This window comes from Tupaia chinensis, unplaced genomic scaffold, assembly GCF_000334495.1.
Source record: "Tupaia chinensis unplaced genomic scaffold, TupChi_1.0 Scaffold000567_2, whole genome shotgun sequence".
NCBI classification, from domain to species: Eukaryota; Metazoa; Chordata; class Mammalia; order Scandentia; family Tupaiidae; genus Tupaia; species Tupaia belangeri.
Window position 1 is genome coordinate 197149 of NW_006160081.1, and position 18338 is coordinate 215486.

The 18338-nt window shown below is 40.8% G+C and overlaps 1 protein-coding gene across 4 annotated transcripts in view; it reads right to left on the reverse strand.

The window, feature by feature from the left end:
- SH3KBP1 (SH3 domain containing kinase binding protein 1) overlaps positions 1 to 18338 on the reverse strand; it is a gene marked incomplete at its 5' end in the record, with an annotated part of 236129 nt that overhangs the window by 173488 nt on the left and 44303 nt on the right. For 2 of the 4 annotated variants that reach the window (XM_006157986.2, XM_014591385.1), the window contains 2 exon segments: positions 8044 to 8100; positions 8656 to 8785. In XM_006157986.2, the coding sequence (XP_006158048.2) occupies positions 8044 to 8100; positions 8656 to 8785 (187 nt within the window). 4 annotated transcript variants of the gene reach the window in all.

An 18338-nucleotide genomic window follows, 5' to 3' on the forward strand; every position in this document is an offset into this window, starting at 1 on the left:
AGCAGCAGTCCTCTCAGTGTCAGAAGAAAACAATCAGGAAAAAAAAATCAATATTTTTGGGCCAGCCAGGTGGCATGGCTATTAAAGCAGCTAGATCCCACACAGCCAACTGAATTGTTCGAGTCCTGGACCTAATGGATTAAAGAACATGCTGAGTGCATGTGTGTGCATGCCCAAAACCCTGAGAAGAGAATGGAGGAGAAGAGACTGTGGTGTGACCACCCCCAGTGATTTCTCACTTTCACTCCCTCCCTCTCTCTCTCTATCTCTCTTTCTGTCTCTCTCAGTGAACACATGTACCCTATAACAAACTTTAAAAAAATCAGTATTTCAATAACATTCTGCCAAGTACAACAAAACTTCCATGTGTTTTTCCTTGGGGTCAAGTCTGAGACAAAGTGAAGTAGACCAGGGCTCACCCGAGTGCCCCTGAATCATTAAGTCTTTCTGCAAAATCTCCCTGCCTACTAACAGCAAGGCAATCTGCCATGTGGGCTGGGTCTGGAGGAGGACACACAGGCATTCTATCTGAAGGGCAAAGAGACAGGAAATTAGAAAGGTCATGAAGACGAGTGATGTTTATCTCATTGGGGTAAATAGTGTTCTGTCACTATTAAATATTATTACTTGAAGGCAGCAAACACTATAAAAAGGGAGAGTATAATTTGAACACAAAAATTCATATGCTTTTGCTAACATCTCATTTTGCCTGAAACTATTTCATCAATTTGCTAATTGCTCTTCATTGCTAATACAATATGATAAACAGAACAAATATCACCTAATATTAAAAAGAAAAAAAGAGTCTAGTGATGTCACAGAGTGGAATTTATCAGTCTGGCTTTCATTTTTATAGGCAAGGGGCATTGAGCAATCTCTTTCTTCTTTCTTTCTTTTTTGAGAGAGATTTTTGCTATAGGGTATGCTGTATACGCTTGCTGGAGAGACAGAGACAGAAAGAAAGAAACCATTCCCTAGGGGGTATAGGTATGCTACAATCCCTTTTCCTCCCTTCTCCTCTTGGGATTTTGGGCATGCACACCCAAGTGCCCAGTATGGGTTTCAAGTGGCTGGGTCTGGGACTTGAACTGCAGTTGGCCATGTGGGAGTCCACTGATGTAACCATTATGCCATCTGCTGGTCCCAAGCAATTCATTTCTTAAAGTTAATGAAACACAATATTGCTGTATCATGGCAGGGGTTGGCCATCCATTTTACAAGGCCATCTTTGGCCCAGCTTGGTATTGCAAACTGAACTACAGTGCTGGAAGCCACATGGCTGATGACGGGTTTGGATCCCCAGGTTGCCCTGAAAACACTGGGCATGTGCATGCCCAAGATCCTGTTGCGCCTGAGGGACGGGAAAAGGAGACTGTGGTGTAATGAGATCCTATTAAGAGTGTTTCTCTCTCTATCCTCTCTTTCTCTCTCTTGTGTGCATACATGTGCTGTCAGGAATAAAAAATTTAAAAAAAAGTTTACAGGCCATTTTTAACTTTCCCTTAGGTTGACAAGTCACTAAACTATCAGGACCTTAACCTTTTATATAAGGAATTAGGAAAATCAGAAATTCAATTATTAGTGGTCATAGAAAGAAAATACAAACTTTCTCACACTGAAGATTACAGGAAATAACTGGAAAAGTTCCTATAGCTATAAGATTTTTAGTAAGAATATTTTTAGTTCTACAACAATTATTTGAAATTAAAAAACATCAAAAAGATGTCAAAAAGCCTGAAAAGACATGTATCTTAAATATGAGGCAAACTATGTATGAAACTGAAATTGGACAACAGTCAGATCTGAATTTCTCTGCTAAGTCCAAATCAATCTTATAAAGTCCAGATAATCTGATGATAGCATTTGATAATTAGCCCTATTTTACATTGTTTAGTCAATAGTTCCATGTGTAAAATTGTAACCAAAAAAACCAATTAGTCATAATCTATGATAAGAAGAAGAAACAAGATAATTTGTACTCAGGTTTGACATGTGTCCGATGCACTGTGAAAAGGTGCACTGTGCACTTAGTGGAGGCAACACCAGAGTGTGTGTGGAAGGCTTGCATGTCATGTTGGCCTCATCATTTATAAAGCCAGACACCTAATTTCACTGAGTTTCAGTGTTCTCATCTGACACCAGGCTAAATGATCTGTACATTCCTTTCCAAGGTTGAACAGTGGCACAGTGGTAAAACACAATATCCCACAAGGCTGACCCACTTGGGAAAGTTACGGTTACGTGCCCAGAGACTTCCCTGAGAACACCAGGTACTTGTGTGCCCATGATCCTAGGCTGGCTGATGCTAGGAGTGGATTGTAGTGTCAAGACTCTGTTTGGGGTACTGTCTCACTCCTCTATTTCTGTCACTCTCTCTCCCTCTCTCACTTATTGAAGAAACATATAAAATTTGTTTTAAATTCCTTTCCAGGCTGGCCCAGTAGGAAAGCAGTCAAGTGCTGTTCACTGAGAGCTGGATTCCACATGGCGGGTCATGCTTTGACTACCAGCCTCAATGGCTTAAAAAATGTGCCAGGCATTTTCTGGACACGTGTGTGTCCAGAAGCTTGACAGGAAGGAAAAATGCTGGGAAGAGGATTATGACATGACTACAATCTTGTCGGGGGAGGGAGGTACTTTCTCTCTCTTTGAGGAACATGTGTACCCTCAGGCAATACAAAATATTTTAAATTCCTTTCCAATCCTAACATTATAAGATTCTGCCTGCATTGTTAGTGCAACCACTTGGATGGTTTGTTTCATGAAAACCTAATTTATTCAACACTGCTCTGGACTACTGATCTGTTACATGGGAACCCATTTCGTTCTTTCTTTAAAATTTTCTAGCTGATACCATTTTGCAAGCCCTAACAAGTGACAAGGTCTGGGTGATAATCCTCAATGGCTATTAATATTCAAAACAAAAGCCAGCTAGGCATTATGAATCTCCACGGGGACCCTTCATCACCACTGAGGAGGCAGGTTTGCCAAAAATATATACACATAGCAAACATGAATCAATTCATGAACATAGATCTAATTATCAATTTATAAGAATACAAATAAAATGATACAACAGAGATTAAATCAGCAAAAGCCAGACTATGGGAAACAAATGTACAAATGGGTCTTCAGCAAAAAATTGTAAGGCAAAAAAGGACATGAAGGAAAAAATCTATCAAGAGATTGGAGAGTTATTAACTAATTATAATGTATACATCTTATTTGGGTCCAAATTCAAACTAAAAAATTGTATTCCCCCAAAATGAACACTCTTAGGAGACAGTAAACACTGATCAGGTATTATGTGAACATTTGTCTGTGATAATGGTATTGTAAGACACCCTTTTACTGATACATATTAAAGTATTTATGAATAAAATGACACAGTATTTGGGGACCAGCAGTTAGCATAATGGCTATGTCGTTGGACTCCCATGTAGCCAACAACGGTTCGAGTACCGGACCCAGAGGCTTAAACTCACGCCGGGCACGTATGCGTGCGTGCCCAAGATCCCGAGAGGAGAATGGAGGAGAAGGGATTGCGGCGTGCCCCGGGGGGGGTGATTTCTCACTTTCTATCTCTCTATCTCTCTCTGTCTTTCTGGTGAGTGCACATACTCTATAGCAAAAAAAAACTCTAAAAAAAATGATACAGTATCTAGAGTTTGCTTCAAGAATATGGGAGAGAAGTGAGTAGGGTTATAAATTTTTTCTTTTCTTTTTTCTTTTTTTTAATTTCCAAAGGGCACATGCACTAGCACGAGAGAGAGAGAGAGAGAGAGAGAGAAAGCACCCCCCATGGGGGATTGTCATATTATAATCCTTCCTTCTCTCTCTCTCCCTCTTTTCAGGATTTTGCACACACTAGTGCATGCACCTGGTATGTTTCTCGAGCCACCGGGTCTAGGATCCAAAGTGCACTGTGGGCCATATGGGATCCCACTGTGCCAACCACCGTGCCACCAGCTGGCCCCAGTAGGGCTATAATTTTAACAAATTGGCCACAGGTTGATAATTTCTGAAGATGGATGATGGATACCTAGGGGTGCATTATACTATTCTTCTTATTTTTTTTTAAGTTTTATTTAAAAAATTTCTTCCATGAGTGAGATAGAGACAGAGTGATAGCAATCCAAACAAGGTCTTGATGCCTATGATCCACCCCCAGTAAACTGTGGATCCTGTGCACTCACATGCCTGGTATACTCAGGGATGTCTTCAGACACAAACCTGGAATCTTCTCTGGGGGGGTCAGCCTCATGGAGTATCATGCTTCACCACTATGCCACCATCTGGCCCTATTCTTACCTTCCATATGATAGAAATGGTCTATGATTAAAAAGTTTATAAAAATCTTTTGTTAAAAAAAGCTGCCTTTAGGATTTTATAAGTTCTGTGAATGGTAAGGATGTTTTAAAATTTAAATATGCAGCAAAATTTTGCTGTTACATACCTATGATTTTTTTCTCTGAAATAAAATGTTTAAACCAAATATCAACCAACACCATTGCTGTAACTCTTTCCTTGATAAATCAGATTATCCTGAACTAAGATCTAAGAAGGTTTAGAGATTTTCCTTACTGACCACCATATGTATATCATAGTAAGAGAAAAGCAAGTTTAAGCAATTTTCATCTGTCATTCAAAGATTAAAATGCCTCCTTCAAGTAATAAAGAATTCAGCAAGCATGTGTTAAACACTTACCATGTGTCAAGCAGTCTTGGCACACTTCCTTATAAATATAATGCCTATGATTCTTCTATCACATTCATTCACAGGTATACAAAAGTCAACTCAATAACTACCTCAAATACTTTCTGCAAGTAGAAATGTGAAGAGGAAAAATACTAAATAAATATGTACACATACAGAGGCAGGGATGCATGTGCACACAGGCATTAGAAACAAAGAGATGTACAAGGATTCACTGTACATAGATTCTCTTCATATGTACCAGGATACAGATTTCATCTGCCTTAAGAAAACCCTCACCCTAATATCTGGTATGACGTAAATTAAGAGATTTTTTATAAGATGTCATTATGATCTCTAAAAATGACCAGTATGGTACAAACATTAGAAATTTAACTTACTTTCAGAGCCATAAAGTAATTAAACAATCTTGGAGAAAAACTAACTGTAATTTATAAAGAGTGGGCTGGCCTAACAAAGACCATGAATAAGTACATTTTAGCTCACACCAAAGTATAAAGTTGGATGTCTCTGGTACATTTTCGACATTTCATCTTTTTCAGCTTTTGGACAAAAGTATATATGCATTTACTATAATTATAGAAGATTATCAGTGGGGGAGACTTGGTGAGGGGTACATAGAATCTCTCTATACGCTTTTGTGCTTATTTTGTATCCTGTGACTCTATAATTATATTACAACTAAAATATAATTTCCCAAACTAAAAGTTTTGAAATTATAGAATCAAAGGATATAAAAAAATTTAAAAAGCACATCAAATCTACTGACACCATTCTCTGGGGGTAGAGTCAATTTAAAACCAAAGGTTCTACTTAGACAAATCCTACCAGTATATATAATTTCTGCATCTGATCTGATCTGATTATGTAAATTTTCACAGTCACATGCTGAAGTAAAACCTGCGTGTAAACAGCTACCGAAAATCCTGTCAGAACACTGAGAGATGCTATTTTTCTCTGTCAAAGGATTATTTCAATTGAGCAAGCTATAGGTACATTATTCTGACATCTGCTCCTCTATAAATCCCTTAATGACCACTACTGCCCCCACAGCCCTATGGGAATGGCCTCTCTGACTCTGTATTCCCACTCTTCCTCAGACCTGCCAGCAGAGCATCCGGGCACTTCCTGGACTTGTGATGATTTGCATGCCCCCCTTTCCACACTGTGAGCTCGTTGGAAGCAAAGACCCTATCTGATTTGTCTCTGTATCTTCAATGCTTTGAACTGTGTCTTCGTAACAACAGGGGCCTCAATAAAGACTTGATGAATGAAGAACAGAAAGAGAAAGACAAAGAAGGCTGGAGAGATGGATATAGACAGATGTAGAGCTGGGCCCTTTTTCCTTAACTGTATCTCTAGAAAGAGTATGAAAGACATGTAGTTTATATCAGAAGCATCCATCTTTGTTGGGAGACCATGCCTCTCCAGGGACCTCAAAACTCCCTCAACAATGGACAGATTCTATGGCAACTAAACCTGACTATTGAAACTATTGGGCTCTCCTGGTCCTGGAACAGAAGGCTTTTAGTTGATAGAGAATTGGTAGCTGTGGGGTAGTCTCTAGAAAAGAAATTGCCCCTTCTGAGCAGTTGAAGGAAGGCTGAAAAACAGGGAAGACCATTCAACCCAGCCTCCTACTATTCTGGCACCAAGAAATCCAGCACCATGCACCTTGAACTGAGGGGTCAGGCAGGGTCAGCAGTCTCTATCATTGACACAGAAATGGATTATTACCTCTTGATGATAATGTATGTGTACAGTATCCCCAACTGGACTGGTGAGAAATGTATTCGTGCTGGAACATTCACTTTACAAGCTAAGTAGTGTTTATGACTGAATGTAGAAAAGAAATTAAAATAAAAATTTATATATGTGTGTGTGTATGCGTGTGTGTCTGTGTGTGTATAAAGTCCAAAACTATAAGACGCACAACTTCTCTGACATTCCGGCTCTGAGAACAGAGCTAAAACACCAAGATGTCAACATTCTCCCAGAGAGGTTTTCCAATACCTCCCCAGATCTTTTTCTCTGTATTAACATAGGAATCCCAAAGCGATTTTCAAATGCAGACATGATGCTTCAGTGAACATGGTATCAGCCTCTGTGTTGCTGACACTAACTGGTTATGTCCCAACAGTTTATCCTGATTAATGATGAAAGCTACCATTTATTGAGGGCCTTCTATAAGTGAGGTGGTTTATATAAAGAACTGCTATGGGAACTCATAATGCAACTCCTTACAGAAATAATGTTATGACCTGATTTGGTCCTCCCTCCAAAAAAGCCCACTTACTTTCAATGTCCCTGATGTATTGTACAATGTTGCTATTATTATTTTTAAAAGAGAGAGATTTTTGCTATAGGGCATGTGTGCTTACTAGAGAGAGAAAGTGAGAAAGCCCCATCCAAGGGAGATGGCCACGCTGCAATCCCTTCTCCTCCATTTTCCTCTTGGGATTTTGGGCACACATGCACATGCAACTGGCATGAGTTTCAAGCTTCCAGGTCTGGAACTTGAACCACGGTTGGCCATGTGGGAGTTCAGCGCCTCAAGCACCAGGCCCCTTGCTGGCCCCTGTATAATATCACTATTATAGGACCTAACTATCACGTATAATTCTATTCCTGTGTTCAAAAGAAGACACCAGAGCAGTTAAAATTCTAATATGGACTAATACTGACTTTGAGAGGAACAGCAGCTCACACTATCATGGGATTAAAGACACCCCTTCTCTTGGCCATATTCACTAGCTGCGCCATATTAGTAGAGAATCCAAGCACCTCATTTGCTCCAAAATCCCCTCCAGCCCTTCATATCACAGTCTCTAGGAATGGGGCTCAGGGGTGGGAGGGTCCCAGGTTTGGCAGTGGAGAGCAGGAGCTCTGGGGAAGCCACAGAGCCAACCAGTCAGTGTGCTGTTTCTATATACATCAAGTTGCATAGCCAGAGCTGCTGACACACTAAGGGTAAGAGGTCAACGGTGCATTTGTCTGGAAATGGCTTTACTTCCAAATCGTCAGTTGTCCAATCATGCTACTGGTTAAATAAAAGAGATACAAACTAATGTGAGAAAACCACTCAAGTCAGATTTTTGCAAGTGGAAAGGAGACCTTCAGGAATTATTCTGGCAGGACTGAGCTGTCCTCCTCTTGTCAGAAAGGAAAGTCTGCAACCCTACACAGTGTCACACCACTATGACACAGTTGAGTCTCCTACAACATTCACGCCCATGACCTTGGCTCAAGACGGCACAAGAGATACACAGACGCCCATATGGGAAGTTGGGTTAGTGACTGGGAGAACAAAGCCTCCCGGTCCTGACCTTTTGCTCCGTGAGCTGGAAAGGGCAGCAGAGAAGCTGGAGGGAGACCTTCAGGCCCTGGAGAAAGAAAGACCTGAAGTTTGTTCTCACCATCACAGAAGGACATACATGCTCACCCAAGGTGGGGCCTGGATTCTCAGTTGTCTTGTCATATACTTGAGGGAATCGGCATGCACTCATCTTGTCCACAGCCCTTCTCTCCACTAATGAATGGTTTTTTTTTTTTAAACATCCTTTTCCAAGTTCCTCAAGGGATGCTGAGAAATACTGGCAATATCATTTGGTTCATTTTAAAAATAATTATGAACTTACAATTAGTGACACTTTAGAAGTATATGGAGGCACAGCAACATGGGTCACCCATGAGACAGTTTTCCCATGGCAGGAGGGCTGGCAGGCACCTAGCCAGAGATGCACAGAATGTGTGGTTGTAGGTCACACTTTCATATGATACACTTACTAAAGCACAGAGGGGTAAGGCAGTACAACCAAGAAGACACTCTGGAGCTTTTGTCACAGCCTTTCAGCATAGGATACAGAACAGAAGAGAGGCTGGAGCAGAGCCCGATGGTCCCCCGCCCCTTTCCTGCTTGGTGGGATGGACTGTCTTACTTGACTTGGACAGTTGCTCATCCTGGGAAATGCCAAGCTCATCTGACTCCCCTGACAGCTCCTTGATGAAGTTGGAAGGAAACATTCCAGTCTTCCCATTGAGAACACCTTCCCACCATCCTTCTTCTACCTGCACAGATGAAAACAGAACAAAGATGCAAGGGTCAGGTTAGACATGATGGTTCCCAGTTTCGTGTCCTTCTGTATGGTCCAGAGTGCAGAGCCCCACACAGGAAGAGTGGATAGACCTAAAGCCTAAAAGGTAAAAGAGAACTACAAAGCAGACCATATAGAGTCTTTTTTTTTTCCCTTCTTTTTTTAATTTTAATTCTTTTTAAAATTTATCATCATAATCTTGTTTATATTACATTGAATCACATATAACTTTACAGTGTATTACATTTCTTTTTCCAGAAGGAATATCATGCCTATCAGTCAATACAAAGACATTAAAATCCCCATAATCCTCAAATAGCTTTTTGTTATTTTTTCCAGATTATTATTATTCCAATTTTTTAAAACAGTCAATCACTATTTATCATTTTGCTTGTAAAAAGACTTTATCCAACATGATATACTTCTCAGACCAGTCCAGCTGAGAATACTATACATGGAGGACCAACAGGTAGTGTGGAGGTTAAGGCACTGGACACGCCCACATAACCAAGCACAGTTTGAGTCCTGGACCTGATGGCTTGCTTTCGCACTTTCCTTCTCTCTCTCCCTCTGCGTCTCACTCTGATCAAATTAAAAAAGTGATAATAAATGAATAAATAAAATTAAATAAATAATTCTTTTTTTAAAAAGAGAATACTACACATGTCATCATCAACAGGTAATAAACCACTTATGTCATACCTATTTGTTCTCTTGCTATCCTTCTCCATACTCTTCTCTTCTTCCACCTCATTCCATACTGTCTTCATTATCACTATTTTCACTGCTTTTATGCCCTCCAATATTTCAATCTCTACCATAAAGTGCGAGTAGTTGGTATATATTAAATGGATACATACAATATCTTTCTTTCATATCCTGGCTTACTTCACTCAGAAATAGATCCTCCATATCTGACCACTTTCTATCAAATGCCAGGGTCTTGTTTTTTATGACTGAATAGTATTCCATAGAGTATATATGCCACACTTTTTCAATTCATTCATCAGTTTGTGGACATGTGGGTTGGTTTCATGTCTTAGGGATTGTGAATAATGCTGCAATAAACATTGCTGTGCAAGCACTTTTCCAATTGAGCATTCTCTTGTCCTTTGGGTAGATACCCAGAAGTGGGATTGCTGGATCAAATGGTAGTTCTATTTGTAGATCTTTGAGCAACCTCCATATTGTTCTTCACAGTGGCTGAACCAGTTTACATTCCCACCAACAGTGTAGGAGAGTTCCTTTTTCACCACATTCACGCCAACACTTATCACTTTTTATATTTTTAATCTTTACCATTCTGATGGGTTAGGTGGTATCTCACTGTAGTTTTTATCTGCATCTCCATTATGATGAGGAATGTTGAGTATTTCCTCATATGCTTTTTGGATGTTCATACGTCTTTCTTAGAGAGATCTTTGTTCAGCTCATTTTCCCATCTTTTAATTGGGTTAATCACTTTTTTTGTGTGTAAGGCACTTGAATTCCCTGTGTATTATGGTTATCAGTCCCTTGTCTGAGGCATATTTTACAAAAATATTCTCCCATTCTGAGGGTTGTCGATTCACACTTGTTACTGTGTCCTTTGCTGTGCAGGAACTACTTAGTCTAATATAGTCCCACTTGTCTATTTTAGGGATTATTGCCTATGCTTTGGGGGTCTTATTTAAGAAGTCTTTGCCTATGCCAACGTTTCCCAGAGTTTCCCCGTAAAGACCACATAGAGTCTTGAGATACAAACTAAGGAAGGAGGGTTAACCTCGGGTCTATAAATGCAAATGAACAAAATGTTAACACTTCATTTTCATTAGCCTCTAACTAAAAGTTGGCATTTCATTTGATTACAAATATACAATAGATAAAGATCTATAAGAAAGACCTGTGACTCGTTACTAACCAAATCACAGATCTTTGCATATCATATCACAGAAGCTGTGGGCATTTCAAAATTCCATTTGTGCTCATCATTACTTTAAAATGGTGGTAGTTACTACACAGGCTGGGAGACCTTTGTTGTTTAATGTATTAATAAGGAAACAGATTACTATTGGGTTGTTGGGAAAGTCATGACACATTTTTGCATAGAGGAAAAAAATACATCATAACTTTCCTAGCAACCTAATATATCAAAATTTGCTTTTTTTGCGAGAAAGATTTTTGCTACAGGGCCTGTGCACTCACCAGAGAGACAGAGAGAGAGAGAGAGAGAAAGAAATCACCCCCCAGGGGGCAATGGCCATACCACAATCCCTTCTCCTTCATTCTCCTCTTGGGATTCTGGGCACGCACACACATGCACCCCACATGAGGTTTAAGTCACCAAGTCCAGGACTTGAACCATGGTTGACTATGTGGGAGTCCAGTGATACAACCATTACACCATCTGCTGGTCCCTCAAAATATGCTTTTATAACTACTTCAATATAAGTGGCTCCCTTTGTAATCCTATGTGTTATTTTATGCATTTAAGACCATTATTTAAAAACTGAGACTGGTTGCCCCAGAATGGCAAAAGTAAATACACAGACCTAATGAAAACAGTCAAGGATGCACGAGATTAAAACTTAATCGGAAGATAGAAGAACTTCTTGTGGGTTTCTGAAGGGTTCCAAATAACCCTAGGATAAACTGGAAGGGGGTGAAGGGAGTTAGGGAGGATAGCAAGACTGCAGTCATCTGGGTAGAGAGTGAAGACTGGGTTCAGGGGAGTAGACAGAATGGACAAGGCAGATTCAGCCTTGAAGCCCTTTGAGGTATGAGCTGGCCTTGAGCAATCAATTAATTAGGATGAGTGAGAGAAAGGTAAAGAAGTTGTCCCAAGATCTTTGTGATGGAACCACTAACAAAACAGAAGTCAAAAGAGTGAATTTCATTCTTGGAGGAAAAGAAGATCATTTTAAGAACAATCAAATAATAAGTTACCAGTATGGTATGGTATAATAGAGTCAAAACCTTTGTTTTTGTTTTGTTTTTTACTAATTGTGTGTATTAACAACCCAAATCAATACATGTAATGTAAAAGTGAAAATAATTTGACAAAAAGTAATTAGAGTCAAAAGTCCAGTTCAAATCCTAATCTGAAACTACACAGTTGTGTTACCTTATTCAAATATTTCCTACCAAAAAGAACCCCACTTTTCCCATCTGTATAATGGGGATAATTAACACACTTCACAGTTGCTGTGTTGAGGCAAGACCTTGACCCATGTTAGAGGTGTATGCACTATGATGTTGCACTAGAGTTTAGGGATAGAGAACTGTAGAGGACATGCCCTTATTTTTCCTCAAGAGGTTGACAATCTACCAAGGTAGAAAGGTATGACTAAAAACTGGCAATGCAAGGAAAATAAATGAGAAAATACTCTGGCAGGCACAAATCAAACTTGTTATACAAAGATGAACTCACTGAGATCTGTGATGCTAAAGAAAGGCCGTGTGAAAAAAAATAAATCAAAATTAAGGTAGGCCTTTAAGGGTAGAAACAACAGTTTTAAGGGGAGGGTATGTGTGAGACATTCCAGAAAGCAAGGAGCTGATGGAGCCCATTGAACAGAGATGACGAGAGTCACATGTTTAGAGAGTTTGTTCGGGAACTCCTAGATACAGACTTGCAGAATGGCGATTACATTACATCACCACATTTGCATTCTTTCTTTGGGAAAGAATCCAGACAACGGCATCCATACACAACCATCCCAATGACCGTTCAATACCAAACCACGGCATTTGACAACATTTCCGCTGAAAGCATTCCATGTTTCTATGCCAACTTAACTGATGTGTATTATTCTTTCAAGGAGCTTTTTATAGGATTAAAATGATTAGAAAAATTCACCATGAGCCTGAATACCAACAGATACAGAATTTGGTCCTTTGTGCTAGTCCTGAATAAGGAAAAATAAAATGGCCTTCTTTCTCCCAGGAATCACAAGGCAGGAGGGGAAAAACTAAGGGCACAAACCACAAATGAGCAGTCCCTGGCATAATCCCCAATAGCATAGGACGGCTGGGCCAATTCCATTCCCTTGTGTTGGACGATGTCTGAAACGTTTCTATTTCTAATAATAAGCAGCTCCAGCCCAAGATCCCTGAAGGAAGCACTCCCAGTGTGTAGGATCAGCAGGCTGCCTGCTGAGAAAACAGGGGTATCTTCACCTCGCTACACCCCCAGACGCCTGTATCAGTGTCAGAGCACAGTCTGAGAGGAGTGGCCTACGGGGAAATGCAGGGATCTATCATTAACCATGCAGTGTGTGCAGGGACAGACAATAAGACCACTGCTCCTTGTCTGGAGGGGGGCACACTCCCCATCACAGGCGCCATGGGCAGAGGCTCACTTCTCTGTGAGCTGGAGCCCTCCATGGGGACAGGGGGTGGTATCTGGCCTCAGTACAAATGAGAGCTGTTTAGCACTATTTCTTCCTATAGCCTGCTGCTTTGGGGTCGAGATTGAGGCTGGAGATATGATAAAAATGATCCTCACCCTCACACTATCCCTCTTCAGAGATATTCTAGCTCAATTTTCTGCATAAAGATGAGGACACTGAAGCCAAGAGTGATTACATTCATTCATTCATTGTTTTTTGGGGGGTTTTTTTGAGAGGATTTTGCTATAGGGCGCGTGCGCTCGCCAGGACAGAGAGAGACAGAGAGATAGAAAGCGAGAAATCACCCCCCAAGGGGGGATGGCAACGCCGCAATTCCTTCTCCTCCAGTCTCCTCTCGGGATCCTGGGCACGCACACACACGCGCCCAGCGTGAGTTTAAGCCACCGGTTCTAGGACTCAAACCGCTGTCAACTATGTGGGAATCCAGTGACGTAGCCATTACATCATCTGCTGGTCCCTATTCATTCATTCATTTTAGAGTAAAGCACAACACCTCACTCACTGAATGAACAAATGAAAGAAAAGAAACAAAGAAATGGAAATCATTGGGGAAACTCCTTCATGAGCACCTATAAATGCCTGATTCAGCCACAAAAGATTTTTTCCTTCCTGTGAGGAGCAAAAGGGACCAAGACACTCTGTATTGGTCACTGTCCTTAATCAGGCACTGCCACACCCAGATCTGTGCAGTCCTCCCAATTCCACCAATTCTACTAGTATTCTTTTTTTTGGACGGGTTTTTGCTATAGTGTACATACAATTGCCAGAAAGACAGAGAGAGACAAGAGAGCAAGAAATAACCCCCCAGGGTGTTTCTAATAATAAGCAGCTCCAGCCTGAGATCCCCGAAGGAAGCACTCCCAATGTGTAGGATCAGCAGGCTGCCTTCTGGGAAAACAGGAGTATCTTCACCTCGCCACACTCCCAGATGCCTGTATCAGTGTCACAATCCCTTCTCCTCCATTCTCCTCTCGGGATTTTGGGCATGCACACACATGTGCCTGGCGTGAGTTTAAGAGGAGTGACCTACGGGGTCTGGGACTCGAACCACAGTTGACTACATGGGAGTCCAGCGACCTAGCTATTACGCCAACTGCTGGTCCCTCCACCAGTATTTAATGAGCACTCTTCTTGCACTGCTTCAGGACCTCGAGACATTCAAAGGTGAACAAAACAGACCCTGTTTTCCTTCTCAAGAAGCTTCTGCAACAAAAGACAGAAACATATAAAGCTTGTACATCATGAGCTTAAAAATCAAGGTTGCTTATGTTTATGCTTCTGTATTTAAAGAGAGAAAGAAACGCATCCCTTCACAGTAAAGTAGAAACTATAGATGTCATCAAGGGCTCACAATTTGTGCTTCAAGAAAGCAATAAAAGGTGGCAGATATCTACTCCTCCCAACATGCACACTCATAAACAGCCCTTTGCAGTCAGAGGCGCTAAGCTGAGAACGAAGCCCACCTGTGTCCCTCTGTGACCAACCTAGTCAGCTCTAGAATCCACAGCTGTGCCCATGAACAGACACCCCCTTGCCTTTAGCCCAGAGCTAAGGAGCAAGGCAGCTTATATTTGGTAGTATTCGAGAAAGATGGAGTAAAACAAACAGTTTGTAGTTGAGTACCCTCCAATTTCCATGCTTCTACAATCAACAGCATCTAAGGGGTTTCAGGGCCTAGTTTCTACATCTTAGACCTGTGCGAAGTTGGAGAAACTACCGGCACTCCCATCCAACCTTGCAAACATCATCTGCATTCGTAAGGCACTAGAGAGAATGGATGTGAATGAAGATAACGTGCTGCCTACGAGTATCTAGTTCTTCAGAACAGTTCCTATTTATCACCATTAAAGTTTTACCAGGCAATAGCAGAGAAGGGAAACATCCAATCTACCTAGTTTAAAGTCTGAGACTCCAAGTAGCAGGACAAAAAAATCCATTTAAGTTTTTTTTTGTTTTTTTTTTTTTTTTTTTTTTTTTTTTTTCTTTTTACCCAGCAGACGCTTTGTTACCCAAACCCCAGTCAGAAGCACACTGGAGGAGAGGGTTGGAGCAAAGTATGAGGAAGAGAGAGGGACACAGGCCAATGAAGCTGGTATTACTGTCTTGAGAGCCATTTTATTATTCTCTTCCTCAAAGAAGGCTGATATATTGGGACCAGCGGATGGTGTAATGGTTATGTTGCTGGACTCGCACGTAGTCAACTGCAGTACGAGTCCCATACCCGGTGGCTTAAAAACTCACAAAGGGCGGCAAAGTATGAGGAAGAGAGAGGGACACAGGCCAATGAAGCTGGTATTACTGTCTTGAGAGCCATTTTATTATTCTCTTCCTCAAAGAAGGCTGATATATTGGGACCAGCGGATGGTGTAATGGTTATGTTGCTGGACTCGCACGTAGTCAACTGCAGTACGAGTCCCATACCCGGTGGCTTAAAAACTCACAAAGGGCGCATGTATGTGCATACCCAAGACCCAAAGAGGAGAATGGATAAGAAGGGAATATGGTGTGGCCATCTCCCCTGAAGGGTGATTTCTTGCTTTCTGTCTCTCTGGTGAGCACACATATCCTATACTAAAAATGTCTCTTTAAAAATAAAAAAAGAAAAGAAAGTTGATGTATCAAACTCTGAGGAAAGAACCACACCTTAATAGTCCTACAACTTTCCTCAAAAGTTTATCGGAAATAATTAAATGAGAATTTCAATTATTGCCCTTATCTCCTACCAGTGAAAGGTGGGAGAAGGTATTTCGGTATTTTGTTTTGTTTTCTAGTTTTGCTATAGGGTGCATGTGCTTGCCAGAGAGAGAAGGGGGGGGGTGGAGAGTGAGAAAACACCAGAGTCTGGAGGGGGATGGCCACACTGCCATCCCATCTCCTCCATTCTCCTCTCGGGATTTTGGACACACACACATGCACCCAGCCTGTTTCTCAAGTCACTAGGTCTGGGACTCAAATTCCACTGTCAGCCATGTAGGATCCAGCAGCCTTAACCACCAAGCCACCAGCTTGCCCATGGGGAAGGTATTTTGAAAAAAATTTAAAGCACTGGAAACGATTTAAGATAATTTTTTAAAAGAAGCATGCGTGTGTGGTATTTTAGAGGGTCTCACTCTGTTGCTAGCCTTCTGCTTTAGCCTCCTGGGTAGCTGGGACTACAGGCACATACCACCATGCCCTAGTTTTTAGGGTGACCCAGGAATTGAAACCAGGCCTCTTATGTGGCCTCAGCCTGCCAAGCAGCAGTATATAGTGTATGCTATTGTGGGCCTAAATTTTTTCTTGATTAAGGTATTATCAACATAAATACGCAGATCTTAATAGTAGAAGGTCAGTTTGAGAGATACCCATTGTAACCCACACCTCTATCACACAGAAAGCATTATCACTAAAGACAGTTCCCTCGTGCCCCTTCCCAGTCAACTCACCTCCAAGCAACTACCAATTTGATTACTCTCGCCTTTCATTAGTTTTACTTCTTCTAGAATGTCATGTAAATATGCTAAGGCATAGCTTAAATTTATAAATATTGCTAAAAATACTGTTTATAAAAAACACCTTTTTAATCAGTGAAATTAGTATAAAAATACATTGTAAGGGGGCTACTTCTTGAAGGTATAAACACCTACATTATTTTTCATTTTAGTTGCTTTAAACAACTATACCTGTTGATTTTAGAATATGGAAAGGTGTTGGTGCCAAACATAAACAAGTATTATCTAGGTCCTAAATGTCTGGGCCAATATTTTCCTCCAATTCCTATGTAGTTTATTATACAATTATCTCTTTCTAATTGGGCTGGAACATTCCACACACATGGGGAAGTTGACTGTCTTCTTCCGCTTCTGAGAATAAGCCCATTCCACATGAGCAGGAGCCCTCAGAAGAGACATCTGTAGAGTAATTAAGAGGAAATGATTGATGCAAACATCAACAATTTCTATTTAAGATTTAGGCAAACTCTGTCCAACAAGACAGAGCAACATCTATGATTTCCCAGTAGAGTTTCCGGAGACATCCTTCAGCAGTGTTTGACAGACCTGTCCCTAATAACAGCCACAGGCTATTCCACAGGTCCCCAAATTCCCCAGTGACTCTATGCTAAGGTCTCTCTATCATTCCAATTTGAAAGCATGAACAAACAGTAAATAAAGCTACCAAGATAACCCTTCTGATGAATCAAGGTCCTCAAGTTTTGTCCTGTCACTATTCCCAGTTGAGAAAATTGTCTATAGGGATGTATTAACCTTAGAAAACTCCTAAATAGGGAATCTTTAAACAGGTGCTCCTTTGGAAATTCAGTGTGGACAGCACTATAAGGTTTATTGCAACCTCATTTCATTGCACTCACTAGCACCTGCTTCATTTACTCCACACCTGTCCCAAATGCTCACGGGTAACCCCCTACTTCAGAATAAGGCTGTAGTAACACACTGACCCCCTTCTCCAGACTAGCTCAGGGTCTTACACAATACAACTTGTGCTTGCTGGTGCATTAATCCACACACCGCTCATGTTTCACATGTCCAGTTGAAATTTTATCTATTCTCACAACATTTTTAAAAATGTTACCACAGAAAGGGGTTATTATCTGTTGATTATGTGTTTTGTATCCTCAACTGGACTGGTGTGAAGTGTATTCAAGTTGGGTAAATTCAACTTACAAGCAAAGTGATGTATATAATTCAAGATATAAAATAAATAAATTATTATAATTTCTGATTTACATATAACTACTGTACATCTTTGTGGCGTGTAGTATGGTTTTCCAAAGCATGCCTACAGTATGTAAGAATCAAATCAAAGATATTAAACATGTTCATCATCAACACTGAAGATTAAATTATGTTGTATACATTTGATATTCATTCTACTGTGCTTTTCTTTTTTTAGTTTTCAGAGGGTACATGCATTCATGAGAGAGATACAAAGAGAGGGGGAGAGAAAAAGAGAGGGAGAAAGCACCCCACAAAGGTGTGGTTATTCCATAATCCCTTCTCTGTTTCTCCATCCTGTCAGGATTTGGGGCATGCACACACGTGCACCCAGAGTGTTTTTCAAGCCACCAAGGTTGGGATTTGAACAGTGGCCGGCCAAATGGGATACTAGTCTATGGGGAGGCCTATATTAGATTGGCAA